The sequence below is a fragment of the Podarcis filfolensis genome, assembly GCF_964270895.1.
Source record: "Podarcis filfolensis genome assembly, chromosome: 6".
Lineage (NCBI taxonomy): Eukaryota > Metazoa > Chordata > Lepidosauria > Squamata > Lacertidae > Podarcis > Podarcis filfolensis.
In genome coordinates, this window is record NC_139609.1 from 41,941,783 (window position 1) to 41,960,631 (window position 18,849).

The 18,849-nt window shown below is 43.2% G+C and overlaps 1 protein-coding gene across 1 annotated transcript in view; it reads left to right on the top strand.

Annotated features, from left to right (window-relative positions):
• The first annotated feature begins 18,131 nt into the window (after positions 1 to 18,131).
• PLPP3 (phospholipid phosphatase 3) overlaps positions 18,132 to 18,849 on the top strand; it is a 64,983-nt gene continuing 64,265 nt past the window's right edge. The window contains exon 1 of the mRNA XM_083619388.1: positions 18,132 to 18,825. Within this exon, the coding sequence (XP_083475514.1) occupies positions 18,687 to 18,825 (139 nt within the window). The 5' untranslated portion in view covers positions 18,132 to 18,686. The remainder of the gene's footprint in view (positions 18,826 to 18,849) is intronic.

The window sequence follows — 18,849 nt, forward strand, 5'->3', positions numbered from 1 at the left end:
CACTGTCTCATATTTCCTTCTCTTTAGGATTAATACAAAAGCGTCAGAAGGAGCACACATGTTCACCACAAACTGAAACCTGTTTTATAGCCATTCCCTCTTCACAGGGAGGCCTGCGGACTGACATTCTGTGAGAGGTGCTGTCAACAAAGAATTATCCGCCCTCTTGCCAAATGACAACTCCTGGGTTTCTTTGAGGGAAGCCATTGCAGTTAAACTGGTAATAAAAATCAATAAATATTTGTAATAGAGATCTGCCCCGAAAGTACAGGAAGTCTTGTACAATGTCTATCTTAGGCGTTTTAGAAAGGGAGTGGGGTGGGAATATTCTTAGGAAATAATCTTGTGAACAGGGCCAGATTTAGGTTTGATGAAGCCCTAAGTTACTGAAGGTAATGGGGCCCTTTATATGGCCAGCTGTCCTTTGTCAACAACAAATTGTCACTGTTTTTTGTGTTGAATATATGTATACGGTAATTTATGGACCTAATAGGTATCGAAAGCCATTTGCACATAACTAAATATGTATTTTATCAAAGTAATTGATGTAGAAATGAGCAAACCAGTGATATTTTAGGGAGCAGGCTAGCAGGCGGGGCCCATTACTTACATCATAGGAGCCTACACAACACCAAACACTGTTTCTGTATGTAGGTTTTATTTTATTTTTATCTTATATTTTGGAAATGTACATCCAGGTTTTCCCTTTAATTTTTTTTTGGGAGCCCCCAGAGAGTGGGGCCCTAAGCTATAGCTTGTTTAGCTTATAGGTAAATCCAGCACTGCTTGTGAACATACCTTAACTGGTTCACACCTACCTTATTTAAACTTTTTTCTTTTTCTTTTGTGATGCTAAATTCAATTTTCTTGTAACACCCTATTTCAAGCTGATTTAGCCAACTCAAATCACTGTTTGTTAGCTGTTAATTGTCTCGATCTGTTTCATTTTTTGCCTCAGCACAATTGTGACACTGCTTTCTGTAGTAAAAAAAATTAACTTTTTTTTAATGAGCCCTTTTAAATGCAGTGTCTCTCTTCTGATTATTTTAAGTGCCATTCCCCCTTACCCTCTCAGCAGAAGTAGTTCTTTAAAAAAAAAAGCTCACCTTTAGTCAATGGGGTGAAAAAGGATTTATGAATTAAATAAAAATAATACGCATTCCTCCTGGAAAGACACATTCCAACTTTTCCCTCTTTGCTCAATAAAGCAGCATTTTTGTGGCAGAATGCCAGCATTTTTATGAATAGAAGCCTTACTTTCTTCATCTGCAAGAAACAGCTCTGAAATATTAATTAAAATGAAAGCCCCACATGAGACGCTCCATAGCTGTGCTATTTTTACTCAAGGATAAGGCGTTTTTGCAATGCGAGTATTTCTTTGAATGATTTCTTCCAAATATATTTTTTTAAAATACAGGAAAACTGAAGTATAATTTACAGTAATATGCTTACTATTGTTCTCATTATTTCTGGTATCAACACAACCCCCTCAAAGGATTGTTCTCACAGCAGCCAATATAAAGAACATTAGTTGCCTGTTTAAATCCTCAGTGAATATTTCACAGCTCAAGTGAATGGAGGGGGTGCAGAGAAGCAAGCAATAAACATGGCAGTCTAGAAACTAGCTTTTTAAATAAAAAGGTTGAATATAGTGGCATTCAGCAGACTGGAAATGGGTGGGAAGATTGTTTTCATATGTAAACAATTCCCAGCAACCTTTTATTCTGTATGACAGTGTATTCACTATCTTACATTGGAAGACATTGTAGCATCAATTCTTAGTAAAATTGTGGTTTCTCTTATAGGATTTGGAACAGATACCTACATTATTACTCTTCCCTCTGCATCAATAATAACCACGTGCAAGAAACCACTGTTTTCAAGGCAAGATTTCTCAAGCGCAACATTATCTTTCCAACAGTGAAGAAACCATGTGATGACACAACTTGGTTTCCTGTTTTCCACTTTTTATTTTTAAAGGTTGCTTGATTTATCACCGATAGTACATATAGGATAGCAAAATGATATTTTTTTTAAAGGAACCCTGTTAAACCATTTGAAACAAACATACCTAAATAAGAACAACTCAACAAAGTAACTACATGCACTAAAGAGATTATGTACAAGTGTGTGCATTGGTTTATCAGCTTAACGAAACCCTAGCCTACTTGGTGGCAAGTCAACATGTCAAGTCCCCAGTCCAGGATCAATCCACATGTCCAAAGTTCAGCAGAGAACCTGGCTCATCCAAGCTGAGGACCACCAACGGGCAGTTGAGCAGACACAGCATCTCAGCTCAGCTGCCCTTTTGTACATTGCAAGCTGATTGCTGCATCTGGGCCTGATGAGGCAAGTGACCCTCACCTGTTTGGAGCCTACTCAAACTGAGGAATCACAAACCTCCTCACCAAACTAGTGATCCCCAGCTGGCCAGCTAGGGAGCTGGGCTGTGGACCTTTGCCTGCCTCAGCCTCCTAAAGCAACCCCTCTCGCTGCTCCCTATGCCTCAGAGCCTGCTGTGTTTGTGGAGACAGGGGCCCTTCTGGCTCTGGTGATGGGTCCTGCTTCTCTGGTTCCTGTGCATTGACCTCCATCCCCTCACCATCCTCTGTCACCCCATGAGTACTTCCTACACCAACCCAGTCCCCAGCTTGCCCCGGTGTGTTTCAGTCCCGGCTAAACCCCATGCCAGGATCCTCTTCCTTCTCTTCCAACTCCCCGTCATCCTGCCAGTTCAGGGCATGCAACTTATATTTGTCCTATATCCTGCTGCAGTCTTCTTGTGATAGATTTCACTGAAAGCCCAGTCTGCAATGAATTCTACCTCCAGTCTGACTTTCCCGTGCTAGGTTTATATGCCCTTGCTTTCTCAGTTCTGCCTTGTCTCTCCTGTGGTTGCTTAGCATGATTTTTTAAAAAAATTAAGAACATTTTATGTAGTTTGATTGCAGGCATTATATATCTATGCATGTATTTAATAAGATCACCCATCAACAAATGTACCCTGGGTAGCTTACAAAGACGACAAAATTACAAAATAGAATATAAAATACAATTCTGTTGGCTACTATTCTAAGCTTCCTATTTTATACACAACAACCTTCCCCAGCTTGATGCTCTCCCATAGTTTTGTACTATATCTCCCATTAGCCCTAATCATCACACCATCAATGCCAGCCAACATAGTTATCCTGGCTGGGGTTGCTGGGAGCTGAAGTCTGAAATATCAGGAGGGCACCAGGTTGGGGAATATTGCTACAGCCGGCTACCATTGAACTCAAGGGGATTTCTTGCATAGGGTTGCACTGTGAATGCCACTTGATGATAATAAATGAAATATTTGATTAAGGTTCCTTGATTTAATGCCTTTTTCCCCTTCAAAAGATGGTGACTATTGATTTTTTTTAAAGAAGCAGGCTGTCTATCTCCTCAACAGCTCATAAATCATAACAGGGTATATTTGGACAGTGTAGTTATTGTGCCCTAATAGGAAAGGGAGAGCCTATTATCTCTGACACTTGGTGTTAGCTGACATGAATGGAAAAAGAGGATGGTTGTTTTGTTTCCCCCCTGTAAGCAAGAGTGACTAAGGAGGACTAAAAGACAGCAACTTGTCTTACTGCAAAGTCAAGGACAGCTGTGTCACTCTGGATTCACAGCCTTCATGCTGCACAAGATTGATGTGTCCTGACATTCCAGAGATAAATGAGTATACACTTTGATTATCTCAAGCATCTGTACAGCAATTCTGGACAAACATTTGTGTTCTGATAGAATTCTTTGACTCATTGAAACTTGCATCATGGTGAACATGTTACTGAACCATGAATGATGAACACTAGATGGAGCATCCCCCACACTATAATTTAAAAGAGCCTGAATAGAGTTTTTTGGGTGGATTTAATTTGTAAAAGCATGCCTAATGTAACAGAATAATGCATCCTGTCCCCCCCACTTTTTGCCCGACTGCACTATCTACATCTGTCCCTTGCTGTCTTAGTTTTTTCAGTTCAGTTTTCCACATTTCCACATCAATTTTAAAGGAAGGGGAAATATGATGGGGGCAGTGCTGTCAGTGGAGATGGTTCATGCCAGGTCTGAGCCTAGAGGCAGTTTGCTTTTTTGACTCTGCCCTGAAGTCAACAATTCTCTATAAACATCAAAACTTACCAAAATTTCCTGCTGCTTGTGTGCATGGGAGATCACAGCTCACATATGTGCAGTACTAGGAAAGATAGTTGGTGGAGACTGACCTGGTCTCGAAGCAGGTACAAACTATAGGCTGGTTTATTTTTTAAGACCAAGGTAAGGCATAACATGGGACACGGGTGGTGCTGTGGGTTAAACCACAGAGCCTAGGACTTGCCGATCAGAAGGTCGGCGGTTTGAATCCCCGCGACGGGGTGAGCTCCCGTTGCTCGGTCCCTGCTCCTGCCAACCTAGCAGTTTGAAAGCACATCAAAGTGCAAGTAGATAAATATGTATCACTCCAGCAGGAAGGTAAACAGCGTTTCTGTGCGCTGCTCTGGTTCACCAGAAGCGGCTTAGTCATGCTGTACGCCGGCTCCCTTGGCCAATAAAGCGAGATGAGCGCCGCAACCCCAGAGTCAGCCACGACTGGACCTAATGGCCAGGGGTCCCTTTACCTTTAAGGCATCACATAGCAAAGTACTGATTCAAGTCTCGTCATCCCCCCACCCCAATGTTGCAAGAGAGATGCATAACTTGGAGAGTTACTTCCACAGTCTAGCATACAGCACTCCACCTAGGGCCTTTACTGAACTGAGATTGCAGACAAAACCATCTCAATATCTATCTGGTCATTACTCTGAGGTTCCAGTAAACCAACATTTTATGTTTTGGGGAGATATCTGTCATTATTTGTTTCATTGCTCTATTTATTCAGCCCCAATGATACATGTGTTGTCAGGTCTGCTAGTGAGAACAGCAGAGGCAAATGACTTTTTGAGGAAAGTAAACCATCTGTTGTGCAACCATGGAAAATAGATTACCTATAGGGGAGCTCAATTTGCTACTACAGCACAAAAGCTGAGAAGAGCCTTTATAAGAGGGGGAGGGGGAGGGGTGGGTTGTCACAAAGATTGACTTTCTTCTATTTATGTTACTACTGCCTACCATTTTCATGGTATTTCTACAGTCTTATTTTCCTGAGTTCTGTTTTAAGTGAAACTCTTGCAATGGCTATGCTTCAACTTTTCTTTCTTTCTTTTTTGCTGTTATTAATTATGTCACCCATCTGTTTAAAAAATAAAAGTGAGCTGCATGATGGAATGGTTGTGAAGACACATTACATGCTAATGTGCTGTAGAAACATTGGTTCTGAAATTAACAAATCAGAATTCTGCAGACTCAGGTTGCAGTGGGCACTATAACTAGAGGAATACACCAGGGATATGTAGTTCACTCGGGGATGCTTTTAAATCTCAGGCTTCTTAAAGCACAGCCAGAGGCACATGCGTTTTGGTTGCATGCCCTCAGTAGCATGGAGTTGGAAAAGGAGTTAACCCTTCAAGAATTGGAAAGGATTCCAGCAGTTCTTTTCACCAGGATTGGGGAGTTGGATTTGGCTGGTGGGCCAGATACTTATCTCCCTGCACCTGCCATAGACCAAACATGGCAGGTGGTTGGGGTCGCCCACCTGTCAATCATGCAGTGATGTCAGGTAGCCTGTTTTTGCCTGCAGCAGCCATCAGCTGACCATCTGCACTTGCAAGCCTCAACAATCAGCTGCTTGTCAGAGCTTGGGTGCTTTGCACACAGAGCGACTGTCAGCTGAACACTGGGGCTCTGGAGTCTTGAAGGCTAAACATCCAGAATCAATTCTTGTTCTGCTTTTCTTTGACAGCTTCCTATGGGGTATGGTCATCTATTTAAAACCACTCATGTTCCTGCCCCTAAACATTGTGTCTCCTGCCCCTGTACAAATAATTGATAGAGGAGGTGGCATTGTCAGCACAGGATTGGGCAGTCTTTAGAAACCCTAAAGACCTATTGGTGTAAATATTGTACATATAAATTCCTTCAGTAGAAAGTAACTAGTGAAGCAGCACTGCTTTGTGGGAGAGCCATAGCTTAGTGGTAGAGCATCTGAGCTGCACTGGTGGAGAAAATCAGGACATTCCAGGATCAGATCAGAAGCCAGGATGGCTTTTGTAATTCTGGGACTGTCTCTGGAAAATTGGGACACTTGGAGAGTACAGTGGTACCTCGGGTTACAGACGCTTCAGGTTACATATGCTTCAGGTTACAGACTCCGCTAACCCAGAAATATTACCTCAGGTTAAGAACTTTGCTTCAGGATGAGAACAGAAATCGTGCTCCAGAGGCACAGCAGCAGCAGGAGGCCCCATTAACTAAAGTGGTGCTTCAGGTTAAGAACAGTTTCAGGTTAAGAACGGGCCTCCGGAACGAATTAAGTACTTAACCCAAGGTACCACTGTATGTCCTTTAGCAGGTGTTGGCACTGGCCAGTTTGATGTTTTAATTAGGGACTAAAAAGCTGCCTTATACCAAGTCAGACCAGTGCTGGATTAAACCCTGTGGAGGTCCCTAGGTAGTCGAAATCTCAGAGGCTCCCTTGCAAATTATCTCAAATATTATACTAGGATATGGAGTCGGCAGGAACGCACAACCCTCTAACTCAAAGAAAGCTTTGTATCTGGAGCTTTCATGTGCGCTTGCTCTAGTGGGATAACATTGAACTAAGAAATCTTGATTAGAATTTTCTTTCAAGAGAAAATCAATATTATTTTAATGCATTGTTGTGGGGCCCCTAAATGGCATGACGGCCCATAGGCCAAGGCTTACTCTGCCTATTTGGTAATCCAGAACTGAATCAGATCTTTGGTCCAGCTAGCTCAGTATGGTGTACACTGACTGGCAAGCGGGGTTTCATACGGGAGACATTCCCAGCCCTGCTTGTCCAATGTGAGGGACTGAACCTTCTACATGCACAGCAGATGCTCTACCTCTGAGCTACAGCCCTCCAGTAAAGTCTGTTTTCAAACAATTCCCTGGCAAGATTGCAAGGTACCAGGCTATCCTTACAGTGACCTGAAAATGCGGCCTCCGCATCCCACTTTACTCGCTTTCCAAACTTTACTCCTGGAAACCGGCCAGCCTGTAGCACAAAGTCGGAATTTACCAGCCTTTATATAGACTCTTGCACACATACTATTTCTTTCATTGCCAGCTTACTCCAAAAATGCCTGCTTTGTGTACATAACACATAGGGTAGTATACACACAGCTCTCTAAGGTGAGCGATAGCCACATGAAAAAGAGTTTGAAAATATATACATATGGCAATGTTGTGATTTTGAAATACTGTTGTTTATCTTCTGCTGGAATGTCTAATAATTACTCTCCTTTTTGCTTTACTTAATAGCCTGCCACACTTACTCTAATTTTGCTCCAGACACTTACATTTGACAGTTAAGCCATTTTGGAAGCCACAAGATAATAATTTCAACTTTTATATCCCATCTTTCTATCAACGTTGAAGCTCAAGTTGTATATATAACTTTAGGTGATTTAAGTCTGCATTTATGAAGAACTGCTAAGACCTACTGTTAAAGTCTGCTGTTATATATATATAACAAATCAACCTTTCCCAGATACTCAAAAGCTATGCTCCAACCACACATTTGCCAAAATAAATATATTTTAACCCTAGTCTAGCTTGAGTGTGAGGATTTGAATCAAACAGAATTTAGAAGCACTAGGCTAGGGAAAATGGCAAGAGATTATTTAAGGGCAGGGTAGGGAATTTGCAGTCCTCTAGAGGTTTTGGGGATTCCCAGCTCCCAACACCCCCAGCCAGCCTGCCTAATATTCAGGGATGATAGGAGCCATAGCTTGGAAAAGAGGAGACTAAGAGAATATATGATAGACATCTTCCAGTAACTCAAGGGCTGTCACATGGAAGATGGAGCAAGCTTGTTTTCTCCTGTTCTGGAGAGTAGGACACAAACCAATGGCTTCAAGTTCAAAAAAGATTCCAGCTAAACACCGGGAAGAACATTCTGACAGTAAGAATTGTTTGACCATGAAACAGACTCCCTCAGGAGATTGTGGACTCGCTTTCCTTGGAGGTTTTTAAGGAAAGATTGGGTGGCCCATCTGTCAGGGATGATTCAGCTGAGATTCCTGCATTGCAGCGGGTTGGACTAGATAGCACTCAGAGACCCTTCCAACTCTACAATTCTATGATTCTAATATCTGGAGGGCCACGGTTTCCCCACCCTTGATTGAATGCCAACTATTATTTACTATTTCAATGGCTTTCAAAGCAGGAGGCTCACATTCATGTGAGTGTTGCCACACCTAGGAACTGACACCTCTCGTTTAGAATCCTAAAGTCATGAATAAACATGTGAAGGTTTCATTATCTGGCCCACTTCTCCTCTGGCCCTGTCAACATCCCTCTCATCTGTTGAAATGAACGGACACCTCAGCAGGCAGGGACTGAGAGTAGGTGATGGAGCTGAGAAAGGATCAAGAACAATACTTGCTTTTTTTATTAATAATAACAAATGCGGATAGTTTTACAGGTTATAGTCTGATGCCCTTACATTTTTTGGAGGTGAAAAGATTCTTCACTTTTCCCAGTATTATCTCATGCTTGAGCAGCAAAGAGGAACAGCTTTCTATTTTATCAATGCAGCTTGAAGATTGTCTGTAGCAGGGACGGCAAACCCGTGTACCCTTCCCCAGGTGTTATTGGGCTACAACTCCCACCATCTCTAACCAATAGGTATGCTGGTTGGGGCTGATGGGAGTCCAGATTTGGTTCCTCACCACTGACATGTACCAGGAACTCCACACACAACTGCCTACATCCCAAATATTCTTTCCTGTTCTTCACTTAAAGCTCTCGCCCTGCTTTTCCCTGATTGGTGTGTGTAGATGTGCTGTACTGTGTACAACAGTTTACACATGCAGATTCACACACACACAACCTGCTGAGATTTCAAGACGTGGGTTTGATATGCACATGAAGCCGCTCATCTGGAGTTTGTTTTTAATCAGAAGGATACAGACAGAAAACACAGTATCACATAGCACTGAAAACCTGAGCACACCATTGTACTGGCATAAAAAAGCATAATACATTTTACAAGATGAGGTGCCATATGTTTGAAAACCCTTAACATTTTGTTTGATTGCAATACCTGCCGAAGACACTAGATGGTAGCATCTGCTTCTGTTTGAAAATGCAGAAACCTCAACCCTCTAAGAAAGTGGAATCAAATCTGATTCACTTTGTCAGGCGGATTATCAGGGAAACAGCTCAATAACTTTCCAATTACCTAACTATTTATGAAGAGTCATTTTTCACATTGCTAATCCCACAGGCAGCTTGGCTATCTTTCTGGTAACAATAGGTGTGCTTTGCTGCACTTCGACAAACTTTAAAAATAAAATGTACAAAGGAAACCAGTAAAATGTTATTTCAGGTTTTTTGAGGAGAGAGAGGACAGCATTGGCATCTGGGTGCTGTTCTATCGATGCGACTTCAGAAGATGGCAGACAAAGATATTCCTTGCAAGTCTGGCCTCCCTAGAACAGAGAAAGGAAAACTGCAGGTCTCTAGGTGTTGTTGGACTACAATCCCCATCAGTCAGTGCAATCAATGATTGGGGATGATAGGGGCTTTCATCTAACAATATCCAGAGGGCCACAGGTTCCCTAATGCTGCTTTGTTGTTCGTTGTTGTTTAGTCGTTTAGTCATGTCCGACTCTTCGTGACCCCATGGACTAGAGCACGCCAGGCATTTCTGTCTTCTACTGCCTCCCGCAGTTTGGTCAAACTCATGCTGGTAGCTTCGAGAACACTATCCAACCATCTCGTCCTCTGTCGTCCCCTTCTCCTTGTGCCCTCCATCTTTCCCAACATCAGGTTCTTTTCCAGGGAGTCTTCTCTTCTCATGAGGTGGCCAAAGTATTGGAGCTTCAGCTTCACGATCTGTCCTTCCAGTGAGCACTCAGGGCTGATTTCCTTAAGAATGGATAGATTGGATCTTCTTGCAGTCCATGGGACTCTCAAGAGTCTCCTCCAGCACCATAATTCAAAAAATTATGCTGCTTGCTTAGAGGATACTAAATCTTGTATGCAATTTCTGAGCATGTGAAGTAACAGCTTCCGTTAAAAAGGGCAGATTTGAACAAGTGAAAATTGGATTGATTTGTCCAGGCATGATTGTATATCTCTAATCCTATCCAAATTCACTCAGATTTAATGCTAATTGGGTAGTAATTCCTACTGGACTGCGGGACTTACTTCTGAGTAAACACAACCATGCTGCGAGTCCCACTTTCTTCACAAGCCTTTGCTCCATGTAAGTTTGCCTAGGGTTACAGCCGTGCAGCATGGTCCCACACATTCTGTTTATGTCCAAGCAAATACTACCGAGTTCCATAGGATTTTACTTACTAATGAGATTGGGACTGCAGAGGGTCTGATCAACTGCCCACTTACTGGGCCAGTAGCCACAGCAGAAGACGTACATCCCAATGAAAACAGCAACTGGATTAAACATTTTGGGTTTAAGCAAACTGTGCCAACAGCACAAGGATTCCTTCTTATACAATGGAAAATCCTCTCCCGTGGGTCCTAAATCTCTTCTGGGTTCCCCCCAAAGCAGATTTTAACCAGCAATGGCAACAGCTTGCCCGTGTCCTTCTGGTCCTAATTTAATGTGCTGGTAGTAATGGCTTTCTAATCCCTAAATCGTTGCAACCAGATTAGTTAAAGGACAACATACTTTCATATACGTCAGGCTGTAACTTGAAGACTGTTTGGAAGCTCTGTTGAGATGCCCACTAGTGACAGAAGTTAGGCATGGGCTTAGAGTTTTGTTTTTCTGTCTGTGGTCCCACAATTGTGGAATATGATCCCATGGGCCACCACACCACATCTCTTTTGCCTTTATGACACCTGTTGAAGGCTTTTCTCTTCCAGCTAATTGTTTTATATGTAATTCTGTTGGTTTTGTCTAACTGCATTAGATATTTTCATCATTGTATTGCAAATCGCTTTGAGATGCCGCAGAAGAAATGATTCATAAATTATATAAATGGTTCATCACCTTGATTCTATAATTCTATAGCAGGCTGCATCCCAGAATATCTTCAAATAGGCATTAAGAACTAAGGATTGAATCCAGCGTTTGACTTACTCAGAGTAGACTCCCAAGAAAGTAGGTATTCGTTTGTGATCAGATCCCTCCATTTTTCTGTTGTTTTCTGTAGAAAGGGAGAGGAGGGCATTGTTTCAATAAGAATCCAGGACAAATACAAATGGAAGCCTCAACTCAAAGGGAGCCCTAACCTTTGATTCAGAATTAGTTGTGGACTGTCACTCACCTAACATCCAGTGCGATGCAGGATTGACTCTTAGGTAGAGGACGTCCGCCCCATTCTTTCAGACATGGTGGACCTTGGCTTTGCTGACAAGGGTGAAACTTGCATTAACTTCAAAGGGAATGCAAGCCCAGCAGAAATTCAGAGCCTGCCATGTGGATCGGAGAACAATATTTTCATGTATGAACATGCTATGGCACAGAAAGACATATGGAAGAGTGGCAGCAGCTGCTTCCTTACGTTCAAGTCCCTTCTTTCCCAACAATCTCTTATTTCCTTGATAGTAAGATTTTTATTTTATTTTTAAAAACAAGAAATAGTACTCCATACCAGAAATGAGTGAAGGAGAAATGGATCTGCAGAACCACTCTATTGACATTCCATTGGGCTCTGTCCTCTCTCGCTCAGTTATCTAACAGCAGCCATTCCATCAAGCTGTGGCAAAGGGAGAGATGGGACATGAGTGAAATAAACACGGAAAAGCTCATTGTTTCTCCACTGAGCTATTGTAGTGTTTATACAGATTCAGTGCCACCCTGCCTTAAGTTCTGAAAGCATGATGGTCCCCTAGATGACTTGTCCATCAGATTAGGATGAATCCTGAGTCAAACTGGGTAACTTCGTTGGCGTTGGGTGGATTTTATAGGCAGGATAGGATATATTTTACAATTTTTCTTTCTCATTACTCACATATGTGAGCAGAACATTTAAACTTAGTTAACAGTGTTTAAAACGCCATCTCTTGCAGTATTGAAGTGGAAACTTTGGGACTAGGCTATGTAGTAGTCTTATTACAATTAATACAGGCTGTGGTAAGAGAGTGATTTCTGAGGTAGGGGGAAGTAGAAAGGCTTAAACCCATTTTGTCTTTTTCCAGGCCAGAAAACTCAAGGGAAGTGACATCACACAGTGCCCTCTTTAGTCATCTTGAACTCTCCACCCCTTCATATTCTTATTTAGCAAACATGCATTGTTATATTTTGGCGGCAAAATATATGCAATGAATGGATGACAGAGAGCTACATGGGATTTGTTGCATTTTACTAGACAGAAAGGGAGGAGGGTCAGGAGTTGGCACCAGACAGCTGTTTTTCAGTGGCAGACATATGTCAGTCATCGCTGTGATAGAGAATTGTGTAAAACAGGGTGGGTGAGCATATGCACGAGAGAAGGGCTATATAGAGCCAGAGAAGACATTAATATTAGTCATACCCATAGCAGACTCAATGAAATCCATGGGTCTTCTGTGACTATGACTAATGTTGGATATGAGTGTGACTAATATTAAATATCACCCTTAATTCTTTACAAATATTTCCTGACATAAAGAGGGGTTTTTTCTGCAGGGAGGAAAAAGGGTCAATCACTGGTGTTTCCCTAGAACTCTTGCCCAACTCACTTTCACATTAATGATGCTTAAATACAAGATGGTATAGAATCATTTGTGTGTGAGCAACTCTCGTTCGTATGGGGGGGGGGCTTTTCCCTGTGTATTGACACAAGGGTGCATAAAATCACTGCAGGATTCTGTTCTGTTCTCTAAAGACATAATTATACTTTTTGAGTTTGTGCATTTTAAATTTCTCAGTTGAACTGGACTTTGCATTCCCAAAGAGTTTTTGCAAATGCAAGCATCACAACTTCCTTTGTCGGCTTTGGTTTTTTCCTCTTCAAGGACAGGTAAACCACTTCTTTTCCCGTTGTTGTGATCATAATAAGAGTTTTTAAACAAAACATAATAAAAAGGCAATTGAATGTAACCTATCACTGCTTTAAGTACCAGAATTGGCAGAAGCTGGAACATCTGGAAGTCAAATATGAATCACCATAGATAGCTCTGCTGGTTCAAGATGAGCCTCTTAATCTCAGGGTCATGAGTCTGAGACCCACATAGGGCAAAAGATTCCTGCATTGCAGGGAGTTGGACTAGATCTCATGACCCCTTCCAACTCTATGATCCCATACCCACAATTCCTTAAGGGGCAGCGCCAACTGGACAATCCAGCAAAGTGGATCTCTAAATCCTTTCCTCTACCTACAGACTACAGTTTTAGTCCCAAAGTTAGTCACATCCATATTCTCCAAGTATGCATGAAAAGGAGTGGCCTGATCCAGTATATTCATGATCCACAAGCCTTTCCCATTCATTTCAATGAAAAGGGCTGATCTTTTTGAATGAAGGCAGATCTCTCCGCAGGCACACAAAACCTGTGTGTGAATTTGAGTACATACAGATCAATGCCAATATTAATGATTGCACCAACACATACTACATTATGCAAACCATCTGACATACCTCATCCTGGAGCTTCCATAACTACTGTACAGCGGTACCTCGGGTTACATACACTTCAGGTTACAGACTCTGCTAACCCAGAAATAGTACCTTGGGTTAAGAACTTTGCTTCAGGATGAGAACAGAAATCGTGCGGTGACAGCGCGGCAGCAGCAGGAGGCCCCATTAGCTAAAGTGGTGTTTCGGGTTAAGAACAGTTTAAGGTTAAGAACGGACCTCCGGAACGAATTAAGTACTTAACCCGAGGTACCACAGTATCTGTCTGGCTAGCGCAGGATGTTCTGATTTCCCTGGTTACTTGGAGTTACCTCTCTAATTTGTGCTGAATTCTGAAATTCCAAGTTTTAGCAGTTTAGAAACATGGTCATTTATGACGATGACAACAACAACAATAACATGGCAGTATCTGTCTTCCCCAACTTGATAGCTCCAGCTGCCTTGAAGCCCAGCTCCCATCAGCCCCAGCCCCAGTGCCGGATTACCAGAGTAGGCACTGGCCTATGGAGCCCATGCCTTTTAGGGGACCTGCAACAAAGGGTTGAAATAATATTGATTTGATCATGAAAGAAAATTACAATCAAGTTTTCTTAGTTCAATGTTATCCCACTAGAGCACGCACACAAGGGCCCCTCTAAGATTTTGACTGCCTAGGGGCCTCCACAGGGTTTAATCCAGCACTGCCCAGCCAGCATAGCCAATGGTCAGAAGCAAAGGGAGTTGCTGTCCTTCAGTATCTGAAAGGCCCCAACTCAAGGAAGGTTGGTCTGTGCACATCTTTGGCACTTATAAGGTTGGCTCATGCAGAAAAGGTTGGTTCATGGAAAAACCCACACTATTTATTTATTTAGGCTTGTGGTGAGAAAATCCCCCATTCCTGTACCAATGATGCAAACAGTTGTATTCCTTAAAAATTCAAAGCCAACACATAAGTGGTCAGTTACACGGAAGCAGAGTGAATATAATGATAAGGGGATTTTTAAAAAAATTCAAAAAAATCTCTGTAATTTCCCAATAACTGATAAAAACTGTTCCAGGACAAAAGATAAATAAATAAATCACATATTAACAGTCTCAAGCTTTCACAACATTAGGGAAGTGTTCTTGTTAATAACCCCACTGTTATAATAATCAATCATTCATGCAGCATTTACAAGGTATTTACAAGGTATCCCAGTTGTGGTCCTCTTGTTAAGGGCGAGTCAAGGCCGACCCACCCATAAGGCAAGGTGAGAAGACCACCTCAGGTGGCTGGAGAACCACAGGGGTAGAAGATTCTGAGGTAAATCTTTATTTCCCCCACCCTTGTTTCTGATGTAGATCTTCACTCACCCCAACTTCCCTGGCGGGGAGGGTGATGCCAGACTGTTTTGGGCCAGCCCTGGGCAAGTCATCTGAATTACATTTCACCATTATAATGAGAAATGGGGTCTGGGGCAGTATGTTCTATGGCTTAGAGTTCGAAAAAGGCTCAGCCAATTGACTTGAAATTTGGCATTGTAGGAGAGGAAGGCTTGAGGGCGGTCTGTGCTGAATTAGGGATACAAAAGATTTTGATCAAGTTAAATGTTTGATGAGAGACTCTGGCACGTTGACAGGTGCTGTGTGTTCTTCTTCCATCGACTTTGCTGAGGTGGTTTTTCTGAAAACATTTCCCAGTTTGTCCTGCATGTTTTAAGAAGCGGGCCTTTACTTTAGGTCAAAGGGGAACACTTAGTATAAGATTTTTACCCAGGAGTCGTGTAACAGTGGTAGCCGTATGAGACTCTTACTCTGCTGTGGCCATGCAACCATTTCTGGTTGTTGTTTGGAACCTTGCTATTGCTAGGCAGGATTCTCACAGACCAAGGCTTAGTTTGAAAGCTCAAGGGATTGGTTGGCACCTGGCACCTTTAAAGAAATAGCGATGTGGCCACTCCTACAAATAAAAGCTCTGTGTGGACCCTGAGTACTTAACAACTACCGTTCATCCAAAAACACTCCATTTTGGGGATAAGGTGCTCAGAAGGATGGTGGCAGGCCAGCTACAGATACTTTAAGAGGTTATTGTGGCTCTCCCTCTCTCTCAAACTGTTTATTAAAAAATAAAAGATATAATATTGTTCTACTGTTTTTATGCTTGTATCTGTGTTTTCATTATACTGTTTTACTGAGGGTTTTGTATACCATTTAAAGATTTTTAAAATATTAAGCTGTTTAGAAATATGAATAAATAAATAAATGCACAAATTCCTCACTGCTGCTCATGTAGGCTGAGAAAAGTTAGGTATTAAGGGAGATGGGAAGAAGAAACAAGAGATGAGTACAAATAGTTTGAGACATGGGCATAGCCGGGGGGGCAGCTGCTCCCCCCCAATCAATACAAATCTGATGTTCTGCCCCCCCCAACAAAAGTCTGCCCCTAACAAAACAACTTGGCTACACCCATGGTTTGAGAAGTGTGGGGGAAGGGAAGGTAAAATATCTCAGAAGTACACAGCAGCTGGACTTCTGATGGCCAGCTTTTAAAGGAACAGGAAAGCCTTCAGGAAAAGGAAAGTGGGGAGAGAGTTTTAGAAGAAGAGGAGGAGTTTGGATTTGATATCCTGCTTTATCACTACCCAAAGGAGTCTCAAAGTGGCTAACATTCTCCTTTCCCTTTCTCCCCCACAACAAACACTTTGTGAGGTGAGTGGGGCTGAGAGACTTCAGAGAAGTGTGACTGGCCCAAGGTAACCCAGCAGCTGCATGTGGAGGAGCGGAGACCCGAACCCGGTTCCCCAGATTACGAGTCTATTGCTCTTAACCACTACACCACACTGGCTCTTTAGGGGGCGATTGTGTGGCCGTGCGTGCTTTATCTGTTGAATTTCCCAAAGCTACTCACAAGAACTTTGTTCTGTGACTCATGCCACAGAATGACTTAAACTGAAGACAGTTGCTACTTGTCAATGTGACCTCACTTGTACGCAGGGGCATTGCTTAATAGACTTCGTGCTCGGGCCCATGACACAATTTATCTCCAGACAAATTAAGACAACAAATGGCTGGGGTCTCATCAGGACTGTACTTTACAGTGCACGTAGCCACTCTGTTAGTAAAGAAAAAAATGGTTTGAAAAGAGGGGAAGGGGCAAGAGATATGTGGCGGTGCAAAAGACCCAGGACCATTTCTGCCCTGAATGGACTTAACTTTATGTTGGTATGCCCAGGGCAAGTGTTCAGTTGCTGGTGGGACTTAAACAAAGAGCACAATAATCTAATTTCTTGGGACAAGGAGTTCCACAAATGAGGTGCCTGTGCACTATCACGGACCAACACTGTATGTTTACCCATGTTTTGATCACTTGCCGCAGGGTGCCATTGGAGGGATGGGAATCTAGAGTGTCAGAAAGGCAGGCAGGGAAAGTGTTGAGCATCAATCTCCCAAGTGGCTTCATCCTTATTGCTAAACCATACTGAACAGCCACTTCTTCCAGTTGCCCCCCAAGTTAATCAAAATCAATACAAATCTGAGGTTCTGCCGCCCCCTACCAAAAGCCTGCCCCCCCAACAAAAATCCTGGCTATGCCCATGTCCTGGCCCTCCTCATTTAGCAAGATAAACTCTTAGGTGGAAAATAAAAAGAGGGATGGATAAGGGAACTATAACCCATGCAAGAGTTTACAATGCCATAGACAAAGAGCATTCTCCTAAGCAAGGAGGCAAAAACTAACTGCATACTGTATCTGAAAATTATGAGTCACGAATCACATGAATTTTGTGCAGCTAACCCCATGATTTTGGAATAGACCATAACCGGCATATCTTCACAAATTGGCAGCTATACTATGCTTAGAGGTCAATTTCTAAAGACAGGGTTAGTGAGTTGGTCTAAAAGTCTTCCCCTCTCAAGAGAAATTCCTTCACCTTAAAATCCCAGATATGTGTGTGTGTTGTGTGTGCCTGCAGATTGGCTGTAGTGGTCAGGGAACGGAATTCTGCACATGCTCAGAGGCTCATATATGTCCCGGGGATGAGCTCTATGAAAAACAGGGCTGAGTCCTACTAAACCCGATATTCTCGCAAACTTTGTTTCGCTCTTAAGGCTCCGAAGAGTGTTATCTGCAGGAGCCCACTAAGAATTAAATCCCACGCTCCGTCCAGGATATACCAAAAGGCAGCGGAAGTTTTCAAAGCAAACTTTTCCAGCTTTGCTTCCAAGCAAAGACTGGGTGTGGGGAGGGCGAGGGCGGGGGGAGAGAGAGGAAGAGAGGGCATCGTCAGAGAGAAACCCAACCTTAGCAAGATTTGCGTCCTCACTGAGCTCAGCAGGCTTGTTTTGAACGCAAGGGGCGCTAGGGGTATGGAGGATTTTCTTGCTTCTTTCCATCCTGGAGGGGGGGGATGTGGGGTTAATTATCATATGTATATGTCAGTTTCAGGAAGGGGGTTGTACTTGGATAGCCCGTAGCAACCTTTAAAAAAAGAGGGGAAAGAGAGAGGAGTGGAAAAGGATCAGAGGAATTAAAAGTGCAGAAGTAACCCCGTCGGATCACACAAGCTCAGCCGGAGACTGACTTTCGACGCGGCCGGGTGTGCAAGTTGCTTGTCTCTCTCTCCCCATTCATTGGCAAGGGACTGGCCGAGTTGCAAGCTCCGCTCCTGCCGCCAGCCGGGATTGGTTGGATTCCTGATCACGCTGCGCCAAACTTTCCCAACTTTTTAAAAACTTTCGCTTCCCTCCGTGTTGTGCTCTTTTTGCATGGTCTTCGCAGCCGACGAGGGAGCTGCTACTCGCGCGCTTTCTGCTGCTTGAGAAGAGGAGAAAAACTTCCTTGCGGACGCCGAAGGGTCCTGGCCGAGGCAGCCACAAGGACAAAAGTCTGCAGCCGCCTGCAAATCCCCTTCCTCCTGCTCGCTCTTCCGACGTGAGCAGGCAGCGAGCAGCCCCAGCCTCGGCGCCCGGATTGCCCTGCTGCTCCCGGCCCAGCGCGACCCCCGAGCGGCGAGAAGGAGACGCAGCTGGGAAAGGCGATTCCCCTGCCTGCCATGCAGAACTACAAGTACGACAAGGCGATGGCTCCCGAGAGCAAGAACGGCGGCAGCCCTGCCTTGAATAACAACCCCAGCAAAAGCCCCAGCAAGAAAGCTTTGCTCATTTGCCTCGACCTCTTCTGCCTCTTCATGGGTGAGATTTAAAACTTGAGCGACT